Here is a 22,937-nt window from a genome sequence, read left to right as displayed (position 1 = left end):
GCAGCAATCGATTGGAAAATCATTTAAGCACCCGTCCAAATGCAGAAAATTGTAATTTGATTGTACGAACTATTGTAATATTGAAAATTGTTGAACATTGTCGAAACGCAAATGTCGACTTTTGATTGGTCGCTTGCTGCCTTTCCCTAAAAAGGACGACAGAATGGAGTACCTAGTTAGCCGGCAATGCACTCTTTGGGCTATATAAGAGACTGCTTCTCCTCAAGCAAATCAGTATACTAGCTGCAGGCAGCAGCAGCGGACATCAACACCGATGGCAGTAGGCGAAGTGGATCAGCAGCGGGCAACAGCGGCGGTGGCAGTGGTTAGCTACAGTTCCTACCTCTTTTAGTTCGGCTTCCCTTCGATCTGAGTTGGACCCCACCAGCGGTAATCCAATTCAGATATCGTTGGATGAATACAACCCGAAACTGAAAGAGACTCGCACCGCCAGGTGGTTTGAGAAGCCACCATCATCCAACGTATGGGCATTTGGGTGTGTGCACATAACGTGTGTGAATATCTGTAGCGTGTGTCCCTTGTATATATATGGTGTGTAGCTAGCGTGCGTGGCTTGCTATATAGCGTGTGTGTATGTTTATGGCGTGTATGCATGTCTGTAGCGCGTATGTGCATGTTTATAGCGCGTGTAGTTTACTATATAGCGTGTGGCTAACGTGTTTGGCTTTCTATATAGCGTGCGTAACTAGCTTTCTAGCGTGTGTGTGTATGTTTATAGCGTGTATGAATGTCTGTAGCGCATGTGTGCATGTTTATAGCATGTGTGGCTTGCTATATAGCGTGTGTGGCAGCAGTATAGTGATTGAAATTTTCATATATAATTGCTAATAAATCACCTCATGTAGTGTTTAACTATCACTGTCAATCATTCTAAACTAAATAAAAAAATTGCCACGTTGAAAAAAAAATTCAGTTGTCAATATATGGCATTGACAAACATAATTAACCTCAAAGTTTATCTGAAGAATTTCTGAGCTGAATCACATAATTTTCCACACAAGTCTTACTAATTGCAACAATCAGTTGTAAAATTATCTACGCTGTCGTAAAATGCAGAAAATTGTTATTTGAACTGTTATATCATAGATGGGGAATGCACTATTTGCCCTTGTCTATAGTCTCTTCAAGTAGCCTTTTGCAATTTGATACAAAAGACAGCCTCAAAACAATTTAATTTCATTCTTGTTTTGGATACGGCAGCAAGTGAAACTGCGGTGCCGGCTACAGAGGTAAACGTCATCTGGAGCAAAGAGACTATTAAATTAATTAACCCCAATTGAGTGTATTCCCAAACCTATTCCAAGAAATACATTGACATAAGACAGGCTGTCGTATTCTACGTTACCTCTGCGATCGTGTCTGATAAACAACCTCTTCAACTATTTTAATTGGCTGCTTGAGCCGTTCCTTACCCAATTTAGATTTTTCAACTTAACTGGCAAACACTGCCATCTGATTGCAATCAGTGTTATCAAAATAACATTATTTAAAAAAACTAGGATTTTTGGACGGACACTAAAACACCAGTTCAACGAAAGTAAAAAAATCACAGGAGGGTTGTGTGCAAAGCCACGACCGCAAGGATGAAGTAGAATACTTTTACAAGAAAGAAAAGCCGGTTGCTTGCGTGTCAGTCATTTTTTAATTTGTTGTTCAATTCAATATCGGATAAGATACCGATCACATCTTAGCGTTATCACTGACAGTGCGAATAAAGTATTCCTTGTGATAAAATAAACAGTGAAAAGCTGATTTAACACTCGAAACTAGACGGCTTATGTGTAGTCAAAATAAATCAACATTTTTAATTGAATGCATTTACTAGTGCCTGCTATCGCACAGAGACAGCATTTCACTAAAGTGCCTCACTGTATCAGCTGCTATCGATGCTAAACCCGCTGCAACTGCTACGCTATCCGTTGCCATGCCAATGTTTTAGCCGCTATACGCTGGTATTGGTATCCGCTGTCCCTGCATCAGCTGGCCCAGCTGCTTTCGATGCTGAGATCCGCTGCAACTAGTGCACTATCCATTGCTATGCCACAGCTGTGGCCGCTATCCGCCTGGTATCCACTGCACTGCTACTGCTGCTGCTAAGGGAAGACTACTGTTGTCGCTGTCTAGAACTATTATGAGCGGCTTCGACTGAAACAGGCTCTTATATAGGGATGAAAAACCTATCGATAGTAGTAGGAAATCATCGATAACTATCGACAGCCATTTCAGTTGATAATTCCCATCCTTACTTTTATACAGACAAATAGCAAATTCAAAATGGCAAGTTCTATGATTCTGTCGACCGTGCTTGGGAAGCAATCATATTAACGACTAATCAGATCAGTCGAATTTCGCGCTTCAACAAGGATTGACCATTCTCAATAATATAGTTGCTTTTAGTTGCTTTAGTAATTTTTGTATTTTGATTATGCGAAAAATTAATTTTTATGCTGATAATGAAAGCTTTTCGGATGTTGTGTTCATGACTGAAGGAAAAGATAATTCAGTACGTTCTGAGACACGGAGATGAAGCCAAATATATATCTGTTCTAAATTTCTTGAAAGTGTAAATTGATTTAAGAAAAAATATTAACTCTTCAATTAGGTTTTTATTTCATCCTGAAAAGGACAATTTGTTGTTTAATTCAATGTCTGATAAGATGCCGATCACATCTTTGCGTTATCACTGGCAGTGCGAATAAAGTATTCCTTGGGGGAAAATAAACACTGAAAAGCCTTCCAGAACGTTCTTTCATTGGATGCATTTGCTAGTGTGCCTGCTATCGCTCAGAGACAGCATTTCACTAAAATGCCACACTGCATCAGCTGGCCCTGCTTATATTGATGCTGAGACCAACGCCAACCGCTGCGCTATCCCCGTTGCCACACTAGTGGACGCTTCCGTTGCCATTGGTATCCGCTGCCCTACATCACCTGGTCCTGCTATCGATGCTGAGACGCGCTCCGCTATCCGTTGCCATACCACAGCTGTGGCCGTTATCCGCTGCATTGCTACTGCTGCTGCTAAGGGAGGACTGCTGTTGTTGCAGTCTAGAATTATAATGAGCGGCTTCGGGTGAAACAGGCTCTTATATAGGCCAAATAACACATTTCAAATGGCAAGGTCTATGATTCTGTCGACCGTGCTTGGGAAGCAATCATATAACGACCAATCAGAGGCCGAAGTTTTCGTTTTGACAAGGCTTGACTATTTTCAATAGTACAATAGTTTGAAAAATAAAACAATTATCTGCGTTTGGGAAGAATCTTAGGAGATTTTCCAAGCTATTGCTGCAAGAACGAAGGAAATCCATCGAATACCAACCGATTTATTAGCATTCGAAATTGGACATATTTTTCACTTTTTTCGGTTTTAGATTTTCATTTCACATCCCTATGTAGCCGAACTTCCTGAGAGAAGTATTCTACTTCAAAACACATTTTTTTATTAACTGTAACATGTGTTTGTATTCAATATTTCTCGGCAGTTAAATCTATTTTCCATCCAATCCCGGTACAAGAGATCGTCGCAAAAAAATTGTTAACCACCCGTGTTTGCTTCCAGTTTCACGTGAGTCTCTCGAATAAGAGAAGCGTACAGTTGAACGCTGCTGTCGTAGTCTGCAAGAGAGGCACTAGTACATTTCGATGCGGTGTCATGAAAATATGTCAACTGTTCGACCCACTGGTCGAAACGAGTACACTATGGTCTTTTTGACGCGGTTTTCTACGCGTCTTTTTCTACGCGGATTCCAGAATTTATGCGTTTTTTACGCGAATTTTTCAGATCAGTCGTTTTTTACGCGGCATGATTTTAATAGTTTTTCATTTCAATTCCGCTTGTCTAGAGTGTCCGTTGAGTTTGCTTTATCCAATTATGAATTATTCACTGATTCGACCTAACCTTTTTATATATGCTATTTAACTCGGTTCGCGTGGAAAAAACCCTGCTATTGATTCTTTTTCGAAAGAATTCAATGTAAGTTTTACGCGGATTTCCCAACTCACGCGGTTTTTCACGTGATTTTCGTAATTCACGCTATTTTCTAGTCTTTATCTCAAGCACATTTAAAAATATATTGATACACTAAGGTACGATTTTCTCATCTGGTGGTGTTGTTATTTTTGTGAAACCATCGTTTTAACAAGGTATATGTTTAGATCAGATAATTATTGCATAACTGAAAAAGTAAACGAATCGTGTTACACCTTTTTGAGAGAGCGTAGAAAATAAACTTTCACTCGAATAGTTGGCATTACACTCTCTTGTTGATACACGGGAGAATTGATAGGCAAAACTACTTCTAGAAATCCAACAATAACGAGCTTTTGTATTTATATGCTATAATAGGGTAACAGAGAAGCTTCATGAGGGTCTATATTCAGGTCCATTCGGTAGGTTACATAGTATTTTATTGGTTTAGGCGTTGTAATTGTCATATCTGCAACTCGGAAACGTGAGATTGAAATCAAATGCTATTCTTGAAACTTTTCTCAATCCTGGTTGTATAACACGAAGAACATGTAATAACGGCGTGTGTAATCTTATGAAAATGAATTGGTTTCCCGAAATATCTCGAGAACGGCTGCACTTAAGGATGTGTCATTTAAGAGTATTCCTGATACAACATACATAAAAAAAATCGTTACTTGTTTATTAAAAGTATAGTTTAAGTGCAAAAATAGGAATTTCAGAAATGTACAAAACTTTGTTTATCCAGTAAGTTCAAAAATAATATTTTTGCTATCTCATAACAAGTTCGTATGCGTAGCAATTTACTGTTATCAAATAGAATCAAATAGAAAATAATTAAAGCTTAAGTAAACTGTGTGGAACCTTATGAATTCACAATACTCTTTAAGTGTTTTTAGTTAGTTGTTAGTACTTCACCATTACATATTCATTTTTTTTTTCAACAAATATTTGCATGGGCTTTTGACTACTTTGAACATTCATGTCAAATTCGTGACACGAAAATTAGTGCATTTGGAAGCATTTTCACTTGATACTTTTATTTCAAACAAAACAATATCGCACGCTAGCCTGGGGGGCTAATGCTGTCTTGATCAACTAGATTAGTTGAGAGAATTCGTTATCGATATTGTTTCCGGCACATTTTGCATATTGTAGGATAAGTACAACGATACACCGTGCCCCAGTGCTGAGTCGAGAAAATTTCCAGCTCGAAAAGACCCTCGACCTGATCGGGAATCGAACCCGACATCACAACCGTGTGGGAGAGCTAGCCGACCGACATCGCTAACCACAGAACCACGGGGACCACGTTTTTTATTTCAATACGATACTTAATTCATCATTTCAGTGCACGCCGCTCAGCAAAATATTTTATTGCATACGAATAGTTTTATTCCAGAACGTGCATTCAAAATTATGAATGGGATGATGTAATTCAGGAATTCAAATGATTGCACTGAAAATATCGCACACTTCACTCCACAGCTTGTTACAAAAAGCACGTTTCTTTGCCTCAACTTCTACAATCCGACTGCAAGAAAAGTTGCTGTCACACTTTCCATTTTTATGATCCACATCGCAAGACATCACACTTTCTCCAATTGTTGTTAGTACCTGCAAATGACACTTATGGAGCATACCGTTTACAACGGTACACGGTACATAAATTCTACTTATCAGTACATCCAGCTCATCTCATGTACAAACGGTTCGCAAGCAACCAATTAGCACGTTCAATTTCTTCGTGGCTCGAATGAAACCACAAGGCATTGGGTACCATTCTGTAAGAAATCAGTTGGTACGAATTCCTACCACTGAAGCTGCCAGACACGAGTCAGAAGTTGAAAAGAACGCAGCTGTTTGTCTAGTTATTCGTATCGATAAGCTTACCGACCACGTGGAATCGGAAAACTTTTACCAGGAGAGAAATAGGCAAAATGCACTGGTTAGCATGGTGTGTGCTTATCGGCAGTTTACAACCAGGGTTTTCAGACAACACCCTGGCAACGAACGAAACACTGCTAGAGCTGTACGAAGGATCAAGTTTTAGGGAAGGAAGATGTAAGTTATGAAATACGTGCAAAATTTCTACTAATATTAATAGTAGCAATGATTTTATACTAGTTCGTGGCGCTGGGAAAATTCTTCAGCTTAGTTCCTCAAAACTTTGGAAATGTGCAATTATTTCGACATGAAAATAGTTTCACACTCGTCGAGTACAGTAATTCTAGTACGAGCCAGTAGAAAAGCACATGTACAAACGTGTACAAATCGAGCGAGAGTTTGATTAACTAAGTATTAGTTCCCAATCGACCTGAATATGTGCCGTAAACCAAAATGTTGCCTGTGAAATTTATCTCTAATAAACAAAGGATCGAATGTCGCCAGCCTGTTAGAATTCAAATTCCATTCCGATTGTTTGCTTTTGCCAATAGCTTTTAACCTCTTGAATGACAGTTTCTAATTCTAATTTTCATCACCAGATTTTCCATTTTACACAATCGGTCGTATTGCTAACGTTCCCTGTTTGGCGACTAACGGGTTGACAGGAACCTGTCTAATTCGAGGCGAGTGTTCCGACAATGGCGGTCTGTTTGGAGGGAGCTGCAGCACTCTCACCAATCAGGCAACCTGTTGCTTGTGTAAGAACTGCCGTAAGCACCGTATAGATCCACTACTGAAATTTCTAGTTTTCCAGTCAGCCAAACCTGTGGAGGCACAACCAGACTTAACAGCACCTATTTCACGAACGCAGGCTATCCGGGGTCATTAAACGATGGTGGATCTTGTATTTTTACGATTTATCCGTGCAGTGCGGCCGTTTGTCAACTGCGAATCGATTTCAGATCGCTCACTCTGGCGCAACCGGATGGTGATGGTAACTGTATAACCGATATACTGACGATTACAGGGGGAAGCTCGGATGTGCCCGGTATCTGTGGTGAAAACTCCGGACAGCATGTGTACGTGAATTTCGACGATCTCAATCCGATAACAATACGCGTGGCCACAACGGCGGCAACTTCTTTCAATCGACAGTGGAATCTGCAGCTGTCACAAATCGCCTGTGCTTCTCAGTTTCGTGCTCCGGAGGGATGTTTGCAGTATTATTTCGACACAAGTGGAACTATCAGTAGCTTCAACTATGGATTTGGAGCCAACCCCAGCTTGAACGTTGTTGGTGCTGTGGGCTCCAGGCAGATCGTCAACCAGCAGTACGGGATTTGTATTCGTGCTGGTCCGGATCAGTGCAGCATAACGTACAGTTTGGTAACTTGTTACTTTTCAAGACTGGAGGTTGTATGTGCTGAGGTACGCTTGGTGTTTTCTGTTTTTTTAGCCTGATAACGGAGGACAATATGCTTTCACAGTATCGGGAGCGGCAGATGCTTTGGATCCTGCCCTGATCGGGATGGGAGCTTTCGGTCAGAACGGTTTGGACTGCCTTACTGACTACATTGTCATACCAAGTCCGATTGTTACGGATCAAGCGGCAGCGGGGCAGGTTTTTACCGATAGATTTTGCGGATTAGGAATTTACTCAGTAACTAGTAAGTACCCGACCTGTTTACCATTATATCTATATGAGATAAGTGACCGATACAGGAACGTAAAATGTACTCCTGGTTTCAGCCCGGTTCGTTTCGTTTAACCTCGTTTATACAGAGTAGGTTAAAAGTTTTCTAGAAAAATCTCGCCAACGGCTACGATCACTAAGAGCCAAAACAAATAATTGGTAAAAAGCATAAATTTAAAAAACACTCAAAAATTTGTTCTTTTGAAAAATTTTAAAATAATTTTAGCTCCATCTTACCATGACATTGATTTAGGTAATATGGTCAAAATTCAAAAGAAATTGGAAAATACAATTCTGGCAAATTTATTTTAAATTTAAAAAAATATAACGATTAAATACATCAAAAGCAGACCAAATACTACAAGGGCTTGTATAACATGGTGACGTAGAAAAAAAAAAAAAAATATATATATATATATATATATATATATATATATATATATATATATATATATATATATATATATATATATATATATATATATATATATTGTTTTCAATTCTTGTTTATCATATTTCACTACGCCTGTTATACACCTTGTGTCTCCAACAGTTGTAAGGGCTCTACTTGCTATCGTGTAAAGAACAAGAATAAAGTTGAATTTTCTACACGCGGTCATTTGTATCGAGTTGAGAGAAGATTTTTGCGATATGGGCCGGGTGACGCAGACTGGAGAATAAGTAACGAAACAAAACACTTTGTTGAGTCAAAATATGTAGGCAGTGAAATATAGCGAGGGAAGTGTATGGGAAAGCTTGACCTTGAAATTTTTCACCTATTTTCACTGTTTCATTTTCAATTTCACAAAATTTTACTTAATATAGAAAATAGAGACGTAGACATCAAAAACTATATACGAATATCAACTAAGCACATCTAACTATCTAAATTTTCTTGGATATGAACGACTCGATTGAATTGTTTCACCTAGACACGTCGTTAATAGAAGTTTTCCGTTTCAGCGGGTAACTTTCTTTAAAGGCAGCCATTTTATTGTTTTTTTTTCCTGTGTTGGTTCATCATTACAACCAGGAAAGTTGATCCATTGTGATTTTTTCTGGGCTACAAAAGATATAAAGACTGTTTCTAGTAACTTGGTGCCAGAGATATCCACTGAGGGAAAATTTTTCTTTAAAAATAAGGAGTGATAGCTACCCCATTTTATTCCTGGATCCATAAATTTTCTAATCACGAGGACCCCATACCAAATAATGTCGAGCTACACAATGTTAAATCAAAAACTATTTGTCTATTTCTGTTAACGAATGTTGGATCATTACCTTGAATAAAAATATTAATGTTATGTGACATTAAATATTGAAGTCAACACTCACCTCTAACATTAATGTTGCTGCTACCCCAAACAGTGAAATGGACGTTTGCATCACATCCCACGGTGAGCTGTCTGTTTTATTTTTTTTATTTGTAGTGTTGAACAAGCGCAGCGAAAAATCTTTAGGAGGCAGAAACCACGAAGATCTCCGTCATCCCTCGAGTCAATGGAACCTCTTATTATATTGGCGGGTGAATCTGCTCACAGACACCTGAGGAAAGAAATCGGGAAACCAGAACCAATAACCAAACCTGCTAAACTCCGCTAGTCTCCAATCCCCATCCATCCGGATCGACAGTTAAGTATTTCATCGGAAGCTTTATGTGCTTCATGCACCCGCTTTACCCTTAACCCTCATAGCTAACCAGCTGGAGACTGGCAGTTAGCTATCATTGGCGTGTTGGTGGTTGACTTACCGACAACCAACCGTTGTAGCTTCAGAACTATCTGAGAATCGACTGCATATACCGCACTCTAAATGTCCGGGTCCTCTCATATTTTCCAAACTGAGTTGCCCGGAATAGTGTCTGGTCCGCTCACTGCCATCATGTCGTACCTAGCACGCACAAAACGACGGCATAAGAGGAAGAAATACTCAGTGATCTCCTCCACATCTACGCACTCGGGCCACATGGGGAACCCAGCGTCCACGATCCTGTATAGATACAGCCTGAAGCAATAATTGCCTGACAGGATCTGTGTCAAATGGAAGTTCAATTCTTCATAGTGCCTCGCGACCTATCTGGATACCTCCAGAATAAGTTGATGCGTCCATCTGCCCTTCCCGAGATTGGACCATTCCCGCTGCCATCTGACCATCTAAAATGATCTTCTGGTACCCCATATGCCCCTTGTGTCACGTTGATCGAAGCACTCTACATCATCCTCAATTGCGTCGTATGACGCTGTACGATACACACTGGCTACCCTCAGACCTGTAGGTACTTTTCAGTTTATCACAATAATTGTTAGTAGGTACCTAGCACTTTGACAAAAATGGCCCACCATACCTATGATTGGACGAAATTACACTGGCAAGAAATTGCCACTTGTTATCGTACATCGCTGAATAAATGGATCTATATGCCGATAAGTCCCCAGGCGGTTTCCCTGCATTCCGCAAAAAGACCAGTTTCTATCGCTTCAACCTCTTTGGCAAGAGACACTTCAGCATGACTACCCGGAACAGCCTAGGGGGCCACTTTTATGGACAGGTTCGGGATTCCATCCAGCCGCGGCGCCTTGCTCACCTCAAGGAAGTTGGTGATCACGATTAGCTCCTCGTAACGTAACCCTTGCCTTCTGCAAAGCCACCGCAAGACTGCTGTTGCTAAAGAATTAGGTAACCGGAAGGTTGGCCGATTGTCTCTGGTTTGTGTCTGTGATACTAGAATGTCGGACGTAAAACTCGACAGTCGGAGACCAGCTATAGCATGGACACGAGGCAAGCAACAGGTAGGGCCAATGCCCCTACCACTCTCGGCTGGAAGACATTCCATTTTTATGCCGATGTATTTGAGGATGAATAAGTTGGGACCTTGAAGGAGGAGGGTCCCTTGAGTGCGTATCAACTTATTGCAACACTATCGTGGGTGTGCGACGCCACCATGCCAAGATCTTGGCAGCCGAGGAATGGAAGACCTCCAGCATACTAGTGGACCGATGCAACAGCCAACCTCCACAGTGCGTGCCTTCGTGCGAGGCGGAGGATGCAATGTGCGCGCACCGATGCGCAAAGATCGGAGCGCCAGGCAGCATTCAAATCCGCTAAGATAATGCTCAAGAGTGAGATAAAAACCCGTGGGGTGACCCTCATTGAGTCGTTACGGCCAAGACCAGAGGCTCGTCATCCCCGGCAGAGCAATAATCAGTGATGTTGAAGCGGATCACTAAGGGACTTTTCCCACACTACGAGCCAAACCCCTGGCCTCCGGCTGCTGAGTCACTACAAACAGCGAGTGAAGGCAGCCGCACAGAAGATGAGGAGGCGGCAAAAGTAACGGATGGTGAACTCATTGAGATCACAAACTCCCTGAAGGTGAGCAAGGCACCGGGACCAGACGGAATCCCGAGCCTGGCCATTAAGGCCATAAAGGTTGTCCAGGGTGGTCAGAAGAGCCCAGACGACTAGTGGAAGTGACAGGGACTGGTATTACTGCCGAAGGGTAACCACCAAGTGACTCAAACTGTCTGCTAGACACAGCGGGCTACTTGAGTAATCCTCAACAGACTTGTGAGATTCACCGAGAGTGAAACCGGTCTGTCAAGCAACCAGTTCGGCTTCCGCAAAAGTAAGTCCACGATGGATGCTATTCTCTCCGTCACCAAAACAGCGGAAGTAGCACTCCAGTGTAAGAGCAAAGGCATTCACTATTGCGCAATTGTCACGCTAGACGTGGAAAACGCGTTCAATAGCGCCTGATGGGACTCTATAGCCTACGCGCTTCGACGTCTCGGAGTGCTAGTGCCACTTTATCAGATTCTGGAAAGATACTTTTAGAGGGGTACCGCAAGGTTCCATCCTGGGTCTGACACTGTGGAATGCTAAAGGTAAAGCTGTAACTCTAGAAGTTTACGGCGAGTCAGTCAGTGAGGTCTAGTGGAAAACCTCGCCAACCATACGCGTAGGTAAGGATTGGATCCGGAAACTGGAGTTAGCGCATCTTAAAACAAAGGTCATCTTAGTGAACAACCGTATATCGAAACAGAAGGTGACGATTGGTGCCGGTGGATGCACTTTCGCCGCAAAGCGATCCTTGAAGCTCTTGGGGCTTATGGTCGACGACAGACTCACGTTTGGGAGCCAGGTCGACTATGCCTCCAATAAAGCTTCCACGACTATAGCGGCATTATCGCGAATGATGTCAAATTGTTCGGCGGTATTAAGCAGCAGGCGGAAGCTGCTAGCAAACGTGACAACGTCTATACTCAGGTATTACGGACCCGTGTGGTTGCACCTCATGGTGTGGAATGGGTCCCACAATGTTACGCTCCTCTGCAAGCGCCAACACGTTTTTGGTCTTGGCCATTACGATCCTTGTTAATTATCGTAACATTAAATGCCGGTTAACGAAGGATTGCTTAACGACACGCGGTCTCTGCCAATGATAGTCGCCCAAACGCACAGTCGTTGTGGAGGTTTTCACTCCCGTCTTCCGCGGACAATAACTGGTCTAAAGAAATCGGGCTTCCAGAACCGTTGGTCTGGCCAAGGAGATGGATCAGTAAATTCCACACGACCAGCCTTGGAGTGGAATTGGACTCGATATCAAAGAAATAAAACCGCAGCGATAGTGAACTAGAACTATATTCTTCGAGTGATCAATGCGTACTAAATTAAACGTTGTATGATATACTTTTTGATGTGGTGTTTGTTTCTTGCTATAAAGTGTAGTATATCAGTGTGTCTCTCTTATACTAATATGCATTTATTTTGTGCTCTTCTAGCTAATATGATCTATTTTAGAACAACCGATTCGATTCAGGGTAGCTAGCTTATTTTGATATTAGGTTTATGTTTATTATTAGGAAAGAAAATTGCGTTTCAATGATTAATCATTTATGTTCGGTATTTCGTCCGAACAATCCTGTTGGCATTACCCCACGGGCTCAAATTGGCACTCGTGCATAGCTTCTCGAAGCAAGTCCTCTTTCTCACCTCTAATGTACTCTTAATCGTCAATCTTGCAGCAGCACGGCGCTCTGTTCAACGGTTCGTGCATGTTGCATCCCGCATAATCAATAACCATAAACGGATGATAATCCATATGGTTTAACGATTTCTTATACAGTCGGGACTATATCCCGAACTAGTTGGTAGGCACGTTTCATGGTTATTGATTATGCGGGATCCTCTGTCTTGCACGGAGGCACACACTGTGAAGGTCCGCTATCGCGTTAGTCTACCGATGACCTTCCATTCCTAGGCTGGCGAGACCTAGGCATGGTGGCGTCACATGCTCGCAGCAGTTTGGCAACTTATTAGCTAACTACCCCCTTGAGCTCTCATTTTATTGTCTTCTCACATATCTCGTCATCGAAATGCGTGTTAGCTCTACCAATTGCTTACCACCTCCCGTTGTTGTCTACATTATAGCAAACCGACTGATTATCACTATTGGTGTTGACATCATCTACCCTCCAGCTCGTGATCAATCCTCAGGCAAGAGAACATCACGTCGATAATCGACTCTTCGCCATTTCTGCTCAATGTTTCGTCATAACATTTGCCAGATCTAGGTAGCGCTTTGCTAGAGCTAACCCCTCTGGTTTGTACAATGACTTCCCCACGCAATAGCCCATGAGTTGAAGTCACACGCCACCACCAACGGCGTTAGGCACGTCAGCTTCATGCTTACAAGCGTAACAACTGCAGTAGAACACTCCGTTCACCTTAACAATTGTGTATCCCTCGTTTAAGGTTGACACAACCTCCTGAGCCGTGAACCTGCTCGTCATTCATATAGCCGCCATACTGGACTTACTCGCGACCCAGTTACCGTTTCCGGGAGGGATGCGATAGGGGTCCAAAACGATGGCGATGTCCGACAAAAACTCAGGCCATTACCTTAACCTTAATTTTGGCTACTTCCAGATCCAGATTCGTACCTGCCAATACTAGAAGGAAAGTGGTTACTTGGAACATGCACCTCTTTCCCTAAAACCTCTCGGTTACCGACTTGTAGGTAGTGCCTAGCTGTAGGCGCTCCGACCACTCTGTGGTGTCTCCATGGTGTCCCAAAGCAGGAGAAGGCTCTGCTCCAGGTCACCGGCGATATTCCGCTTGCCTATGCTCGATAACCACATCGACCTGTTCGGACGCCACGGCTCTCGGATATATCTGCCGGTGTGGACGCAGACGTGCTTGCCCCCTTTCCACTACCAGATTTCGATGCATCCGACTCCGCTTTCTTTTGCGGAGATAGATGGATGCACACCCCCCCCCCCCCCCCACTCGCCCATGGCTGGTTTTTTATTTTAATTATTGGTGAAATGGATCTCCCTTCAAACCGTTATCTTTATCCATACTAAAGTAGTCGCTTATATGGTCTCATGGTGGTTTTTGCCAAAGCAGTGAAGTCATAGCTATGGTAAGCCGTCATAGCGCCTTATGAACAACTATATCGCCCTCGACCAGCGTGAGTCACGAACAAACATCTGATCCTACTCCTGCCTGATTCCCACCAGGCAATGAACTCAGAACGTACTGGAAGGCCTGTCAGGTTTTACGAGGCGGAGACTCCCGCACTGGGTACCATCTCGCCGTTTCAAGCCGTTGTCACAAGACTTCACTAAGGGAGCTGCAGGTGCCAGGCCAAAATCTTGGTACATTGTCAAAATCCAACTAGTATCCGTTTACTCTGCTACGAGTTGTTATAATTGAGATCCTACTGGAGTCGGTCTCAGGGAATGATGGGAGCGGTACTATTCACTCCGTTAGAGATACTTCCGGGTATATGTGGCTTTTGCAAGGACTCGACGAATCCGAAGTTCACCATGATTGGGGGTGTTGAGAATGGGCATAGAAGTAAACGGTACTATTACCTGACAAACTTGTTATCAGTTTTTATATTTCTTTTTCAAATATTAGAGCTATACTAACAATAACTCTCAGAGCATTAAGCTTTAAAGATCTTATCAGGGCTGCGAATTTTCCCTGTCATGTGGTTCATATAATCAGTACACCTGCAAGCAATCTTCTACATATCTACGATGTTGGTTGTGAATCTACAATTGTTCGTGCAATATAAAAAACATTTATTCTTCAGTCTTACGAACAACCTAAGATGAACTATCAATTAACTTGTTTATTCTTTTTCATTCCAGGTCAAGTAAAACCCTTTGTTGTATATGTTTTTTGGGACGATAACGAGGACCCTGATGCAGCCAACCGAGGCTTCCGGCTGGCGTATAGTCAAAATGATTGTAGTGTTGTGTAAATTGGTAGGATATAAATATGTTTATAACTTTTAATTATTAGGTTATAAAATTTATTTTTCAATGATAAACAGTTATGCCAAAATGTATAAAAACATTTGAAACTCGTCAATAATATTTATAAAATTAGATTGTTTTAAAATATACCATAATCATTGATTTTCCGAGACCAAATAATAATATATATATATATATATATATATATATATATATATATATATATATATATATATATATATATATATATATATATATATATATATATATATATATATATATATATATATATATATATATATATATATATATATATAGCGTTTACCTTCGTCACATACTGTCATAGTTATGTATGATATAAGACTGTTATCACGCTGTCAATAAATACTTATAGTTATACCGTATTTCATTACTTGATCAAAAAATATTGAGTCATTCATTCATTTTTTAGTCTCTCTCAATCCTACTAACATGTGGAGAAGATTTGGGTTGCGAATTGATTGAAGAAAAGGAACTGAATGTGGATAGTCTTTCGGAAATCAGCAATGATGCTGTAGTTACTGCCTCGCCCGAAAAAAAAATTACATTAAAAAAACCTTAAAAGTTGCTGTAATTGTACATAGTTATACCATAGTTTAACTACACAGTAAAGAAAATTTACATTACTTTAAATGCACATAGATGGAGCATTGGAAACCACGTAATATTTCGTGTGGCATTATATTCACATGCAAAGTAAATGAATATATTGTGAATTTGCATGCATATTTATATTCGAAGCTTTAAGTTTATATCAATTAACGTACAAATTTACATGTCTTAAAACGATTCTGTATTGTACATTATTTACGATGTGAAATTGTATATGTTTTTCACTTTATGTGCTAGAAATCGTTATGTGCTTTCATTTGTATTAGTAGTAAATTTCATTTTTTGGTACTGTGTATGTTTTCCATTGTAAACTCATCAATTTTACATTAAATATCATTATCCAGAACAATAAAAAACATTGTTTTTGCTATTTTTACCATGAAAAAGGGGGGTCGTTATGTATCTTAACAGCATTTTTTCAGGCATTTTTCCCATACACAGTAAAAAAAATTTACATCACTTTTAATGCACATAAATGGAGCATTGTAAACCATGTAATATTCCGTGTGTTATTATATTCACATGCAAAGTAAATGAATATATTGTGAATTTGCATGCATATTTATATTCGAAGCTTTAAGTTTATATCAATTAACATACAAATTTACATGGCTTAAAACGATTCTGTATTGTGCATTATTAACGGTGTGAAATTGTATATATTATTCACTTTATGTGCTAGAAATCGTTATGTGCTTTCATTTGTATTAGTTGTAGATTTCATTTTTTGGTACTGTGTACATATAGAAGTCACTGACAATGTTTTTCATGGTAAAATTATTGTCGGTGGTAGATTCAACAACAAAAACGTTGTTAAAACATGGTAATGACAACCATCTTTTGCAAGCTTACAGTAAAAATACCGTGTTATTTATGGTTACAATAAAAAACATTGTCCGTTCACTGTTCTCACCGCAAAATACATCTTAATTTTTTTTTCGGGCGGCTTTCTATGTCGTCGATATGCGACTCCATCAACAGAATCCTTGGACTAAGGATTAAACGCCTTTTCTAGTTATTTTTTATGATCTTTTTTACCTTTTGGTTTCAGTTTTTCTTTCAACAAAACAGTTTTAATTTTAAATAAATGCATTTTTCACAAATTTCTCTAATTTTCCAGTCAATTATAACCAAAGAAGGAGGAGGGGATGAGGGATATAAACGTGACGTAATTAAGTGGGGGGTTTAAGGAAGTTGTGACAGTTTGTGACAAGGGGGAGGGGGGAGTAATTTTTTTCCGAATTTTGCGTGATATCACTAATGGATGGCCCCCAATCGGAGATTTGCGATATTGTCAGTATTGTGTTAACTTTTAATTTTATGACCGATTCTTCCGAATGAAGCTTCAGTACAAGTGACGCCATTAAGATAAATAATATGTCTTCCGCTATTGTTTCTTAATACACATAAAGTCTTCACAGTACCAAAAAATGAAATTTACAACTAATACAAATGAAAGCACATAATAATTTCTTGCACAAAAAGTGAAAAACATATACAATTTCACACCGTTAACACAGAATCGTTTTAAGCCATGTAAATTTGTACGTTAATTGATATAAACTTAAAGTTTCGAATATAAATATGCATGCAAATTCACAATATATTCATTTACTTTGCATGTGAATATAATGCCACACGGAATATTACGTGGTTCCCAATGCTCCATTTATGTGCATTTGAAGTAATGTAAATTTTTTTTACTGTGTTCCTATCCTCCTACGGTGCTAGAAAAATGTGCATCTTTGAGAGCTATCATTCTTATCCGTTCACTAATAGGCTATGTTGTGAAGAAAAACAAAGCAGCAAAACTAAACCTGTTGACATTGTTTACTGTAGCTGTTATGCGTTTGGCATTAGGTTTCTAATAACGAGTTTGCGAGCTCGAATCTCTTCCTAAAAGAGAAATCATAAGAAATATATTCTAACAGGATAGCAGAAATAAATAAAGCATAATCTGAAGCACTAAATTAGGTGGGTTCCGAAGAAAGTAAATACGTATATAAATTGTTATTAGTCTATTTCTGTGATGAACAGTTGCTTTACCACTTTAATCCTAACCAAATTTGCTGAGTACGCAACATGAACCGGCTGTCCAGGTATGTTCTCTCGGTGGTTGCTCACTGCTGGCCGATGTCATGATGCACGTGGGCTGACGAGGTGACACTTGACTACGCAGACTGTTCGCTTCGATTGATTGGCTTCTCAGATGTGCGTTAATTATTTTATATATTTTCTCCTTCTGCTGACCTTTCAGTCAGAATTTCAAATGCTGAGCTAACATTTCTCTTTGCTACCATTTTATGTTACCAAATGATTGGTGTCTCTGCTATGTTTGTTGTTTGCATTTAATTAACCACTAACCGGACCTAAATCTATACAAGACCGTATAACAGATAATACCTTTTACCCTGTTTGACAATTATGAAAGACTAGGTATATATTTTTACTTCCATTGTGACTTTTGACTTATGTTCCAATAATATTTACCCCTAATTGTAGAGAATATATATTTTCTACAGAAAACATTATTTTTTGTCAAAGGTTTATAACCGTCCCTTTGGTTTTTTTTTTGCTTTCTCGGGTTCCGATCTCAAAAAAAGTTACTTGCATCTCAGTCGTGTCCAAGGAGAGTTTAAACCATTTGTGAGCACTACATTATATAAAACAAGACAATCTAATCTTCACGCTGAATTGATTTAGATTATGCTTCCAAAAACCCAAGCTCTATGAAAGCAAAGATTTAACTTTGCAAAAAGTAACACCATAATTCCAATTACGGAACAAAAACTAAACTGCGTTAGCAATCCCGGCGCTTCATCCAACCGGAACTTAGCAAGCTCGCCTGGATTCGATAGGGCTTTACTTTGGCATTCATTTAGAAGAAAAAAAAAACATGAAATCATACTACAGGGCTGCTACTGGCTAGCCATTATACTACCGTCCAAACACGGAAAATTTTACCAACATTTTTTGCAACTTTTTTCGTCCTCCATGGGGTGTCCTTCCTGCCACTGGTATCCGGAGTGCTAAATATAGATTGGCAATGTCACCCAACACCAGTACAACCACCGTCAATGCTTGAACCAAAGCGGTACTATGAAGACATGCATAATTCAAATAGTTTTCGTTTAGTTCCTATAAAAATAACCACACGCGACAGCATCAGCCCATCTGCATCTGTAGAGAGAGTATGGCAGTCGGTTAAAACTGAGCAAATATGGAGAAAAAAAACTGTCGGAAAAGATTTGCATATTTTTGCATTGTTTCACCCATTGCTGTACGTGTTCGGAGTTCATTTTCTGTTCCGGCAGTGCAAGGCCGGCAAGGTAGACAGGACAAAAGTGGCACTTGATTCCGCAACGGCGACGACTACTACAGTTTGTAAATCAAACCATGTGAGTGTCTGTAGCATACAAATTAGCGAACCTATACATTAGAGAAATGACAAGACACTCACCGTTAAGGCAACTGTCAACATCAAAACGGGCGAGTTGTATCATTTTGCATTGCCGTTATCCGTTTTGATGTTGACAGTTGCCTTAACGGTGAGTGTCTTGTCATTTCTCTAATGTATAGGTTCGCTAATACAAATGGAGGTTGAGAGAAGTCAGGTACAAGGTGTGAGTACACGGTTGCACTGCGGCGAAGTGAAACTCGCCCGGTGCAACATCGGAATGAATTCATTTGTTTACCCAACAACTAGTGGAAGTAATTATGGAACTTTCCTCGCTGCAGTCGTTGCAGTTGAGCTTCCGGTGACCGTGTCTGCAGCGGATTTATTTCTTAACACATCCATTTTCTACCCAGAATGCAAATGGAGGTGCAGCCGCGTTCACGATTTCGAATGCGCGCGGTTCACGCGGCTAGTAAGGTATTTCTCAAATTTTACATTGAATTTCCATGAAGTGCTCTACATTCCCTCGCTTCTTTAGTTGATTAATACAGAATAGGGAATTCTACAAATTGTGTATATTACTTCACTGCTGAGCATCAGTCTGGCTTGCGTGCCACGCAATTCACGAAAAAAAAATACATAGCAATTTTGTACTGATGAAGCATCTTGGTAGTTGTTGTATTTGTTGGTACCATCAGACGATTAAATAGAAAAAATATGAAACATCAATTCAAATCTACTCTTTCTTCATTTCGCTTCTCCTCGCCTAAATGTATAATTTCCTATTTTGCTTCACTACTTTTCATTAATTTATTTCTTACTTATGCCTTTTCAACAGTATTATCCTTCTTCTTTATTTAACTATTTGATTTTTCATAAATCTTTCTAATTTCGCCGCATCATCCGTTGAGATCAGTTTACCTAGATCAGCGTTTAATGAGCATGAGCATGAGCACGATTGACCGCCCGCGGTTGCTACTCCGTTATTGCCAGATCAGCTGTAATTACACAGAAAACCAACAGATGATGCTTCGGACCAAAATGCATCCTCAATGTGTAAAAACTGGTGACCTTAATCTTTATATTAGGCAATACCAGCGCCGGCCGCATCCGAATGCAGGTCAAAAAAGGAAGTTGTAAGGGACAATGTTGACGTGATACTCGCTTATTGGAAGCCGAGAACACCTCTGCACTTCCACGAGAAATCACTGGGATGTTGGAGAAAGGGCAAAGTACACAGCAGGGTTCGTTTTGGTAAACGATGCGCTGGTTTCGAGTGTCGGGTTCTTCAGAACAAGTATCGTGCGAACAGGTTCATTATATCCGCCACGATATTCATAATGCGATTCGAACTTTTTCAGTTTGACAATGTAACACCGCAACAATAAATCGTATGCAAGGATACTGGACCTTTGATGATGTAGATAATCTGTAGATAATTCGACCTCATGAAGGTATCGACGCGGAGTCTCTCGGGGTTCGGTCAACCGGACATTTTCTACCTAACAGATCGACCAACGAGGGTTCTAGTACACACTTTGTTTGCTCTAAAAAAAACGATACGATCCCGCGAAAAACACATCTGAAAACAGAATATAACAATGTTGCGCGCTTATTACGAAAACTGACCATGAGTATATTTCTTGCCAAACTTCGCGATCCTCTGCGTACGACGCACGCGATGTAGCCTATGCTACTCGTAGCAATCAGCTATTTGTCAATCCCGAGTACTTTCGAAGAAACGAACGCAAGTCGGCCGACGCGATTCTTTGCGATATTTATTCGATCGCGATATTTATCGACCGGACGAAATCTTCGGTTAAACAATCACAGCGAGACATGAACAAGTATCTGGGTATAGCCCTCGAAATTACTATATTCCGAAAACGTTCATATAAGTAAAATTCTCCCGAGCCGGAAACGCGGTTTACATCGAAGCACTATGCACGACCGCTCTATCCCCTCCACGCAGACACTCGGGGACACGACATTTCATGCCGATTCTCTCTTAGTTGTCGATGCGAATGTTGCCTATTAAATAGAAAAATTGGCAAAGTTCCATGCATACAAAGCCTTAATAATTGAAAAATGCAAATTTCCATATTGACCAATATAAAGTCTTAAGTTTGTTAACAAAATGCCGACCTAGTTATTATTGGAACATAGTATGCAAAACATAAACAGCCCAAAAGCTAGAAAAATCGAAAAAGTGAAGCATAAGATTTCATGTATTATCACTGCACCATACTCCCAGCTTCCACAAACCACACCATTGCTCTCGAGATGAGAACATGTTTTGCTGATAAATCCTACTTGAAGCCTGACCGTGCAAAACCGTGGTAGATGACGGATTCGAAGTATACTAAGCGTCATGTTGGCTCATTACTAAGTTGAGCTACTCATTACCTTATAATGAAAAAAAATGGCAAAGCTTGGTGCATCTAAAACATTAAGCTCAATCATCAGGTGTAGATGTATATACTAATCCAAAGTTTTAAAATTATTGACAAGACCAAGCCAATCATGATTCAGGCTGAATGAATAATCATCGAAAGTCAAGCTCCCATTATCCATAAACCCATAATTCCCATTATATTATGGGAAAGTTGTCGGTACCCATCATTAACATAGACAACCGCTTCTCATCGATAACATCGCTAAGTCCTAGTGCTAACGACAACCATCGAAATGTCGCAGGTGGCACAAAGCATGCGAACCACCTCCTGCATCTGAAAAGCATCATATAGGAACATGAACTGCTGCTCCCAGCCCTCCAATAGTCAAACAGACTTAAGAAAAACTCAGAAGTAAACGAAAACCATCCCTGCTCCTGTAACCCGCGCACTCTGTTATCAAAGTCAGAGAGGTCCGATTGGAAATGTCAAAAGCCATCGGAAATTTATCGATAATATCGATAAAAACTCGGAAACATTCTATGCCATCATCAACGATTACGTTCGATATTTTCCATCGCTATCCCAAACAATCTTAGATGGCAACGCGATGCCCATTATATCAGAGTCTATGTGCATATAGAGTCGCGCGAAGAGAAAATCTATCGTTTCGGCAACACAGCTTTTGTGCATTTGTTGCCAAGAACTATACCAGTTCTGTTTTTCACCATGCATAAGCGAATATCATTTTTTGAACTTCTTCACAAGGTACACAGTTTTGAAAGATTACACCGGTAATGTTTTGTTAAATTTGAGTGAACCAGTGTACAGGTTTAATGCTGGATTGAAATGTGTAAGTAAAACTTCGGAAAATCACATATTCTTTATTACGCTCAATTACAACACTTTTCATCCACTCCTAACACTATCACCTTGTTTATTTACATTGCTCGATTGGTACTCTCGTTTGACACTGATTTGGTTCCTTTGGTTTTATCTTTGCGGGACTCTTATTATAAACATAGACTCTGCACTATATGAACGTAGCCCATTGCCAATGCGAACTAGCCACGTGTCAAACAACAAGCGTTAAATATATTCGTTTCCACATTTACCACTTCATTCGCGCCAACACACATACCACCGCCGAGTAAAAACCGCACCGATTCTACACATGTCCACGCAGGCAAATAAATCTTGTCTCCCTACACTCCACCGACATATGATTAATGTACACAAATGCACATAAAACTGTCCTTCTTTACACAAAACACTATTAATATCAATGTATTATTGAATCTGGTACTTATCTTATAATTGCTTTCCTTGCCTGCGATATGGTAACAATGACGTTCCCCGCTCTCCAAAAGCTGTCGTTCATAACGCGCCTACCAGCGCGACGGCTGCACTCACAACCAACAAAACCCTGCTGGCTTTTCAATTTTGAAACATAAATAAATCTATCACTTTCATGCGAATAACACTTAAACTTCACTTGTATCATGTAAATGATTAATCAAAGAACACTTGTTTTCACTTTCAGCAAATTTGCCAACAGAAATCACTTGCAAAACAATAACTTGTAGGAGCAGTTTTAGTACACGTACAATCAATGTAGCCGTGCTGCCAGTCCTCTCCAGTTTACCTAGATCAGCGT

General features: G+C 40.2%; 1 protein-coding gene across 3 annotated transcripts in view; it reads left to right on the top strand.

The window, feature by feature from the left end:
• The first annotated feature begins 5,835 nt into the window (after positions 1 to 5,835).
• LOC129724676 (uncharacterized) overlaps positions 5,836 to 22,937 on the top strand; it is a 36,166-nt gene continuing 19,064 nt past the window's right edge. Inside the window, exons 1-6 of one of the 3 annotated variants that reach the window (XM_055679759.1) lie at positions 5,836 to 6,055; positions 6,478 to 6,636; positions 6,693 to 7,264; positions 7,335 to 7,545; positions 14,732 to 14,848; positions 15,291 to 15,752. In XM_055679759.1, coding sequence (XP_055535734.1) covers positions 5,932 to 6,055; positions 6,478 to 6,636; positions 6,693 to 7,264; positions 7,335 to 7,545; positions 14,732 to 14,844 — 1,179 coding nt within the window. In that variant the 5' untranslated portion in view covers positions 5,836 to 5,931 and the 3' untranslated portion in view covers positions 14,845 to 14,848; positions 15,291 to 15,752. Of the gene's footprint in view, positions 6,056 to 6,477; positions 6,637 to 6,692; positions 7,265 to 7,334; positions 7,546 to 14,731; positions 15,008 to 15,290; positions 15,753 to 22,937 lie in introns of those variants that run through there. The other 2 variants (XM_055679760.1, XM_055679758.1) reach the window with 2 other exon arrangements.

This window comes from Wyeomyia smithii, chromosome 2, assembly GCF_029784165.1.
Source record: "Wyeomyia smithii strain HCP4-BCI-WySm-NY-G18 chromosome 2, ASM2978416v1, whole genome shotgun sequence".
Taxonomy (NCBI): Eukaryota; Metazoa; Arthropoda; class Insecta; order Diptera; family Culicidae; genus Wyeomyia; species Wyeomyia smithii.
This window is presented reverse-complemented; position numbering and strand designations above follow the sequence as displayed.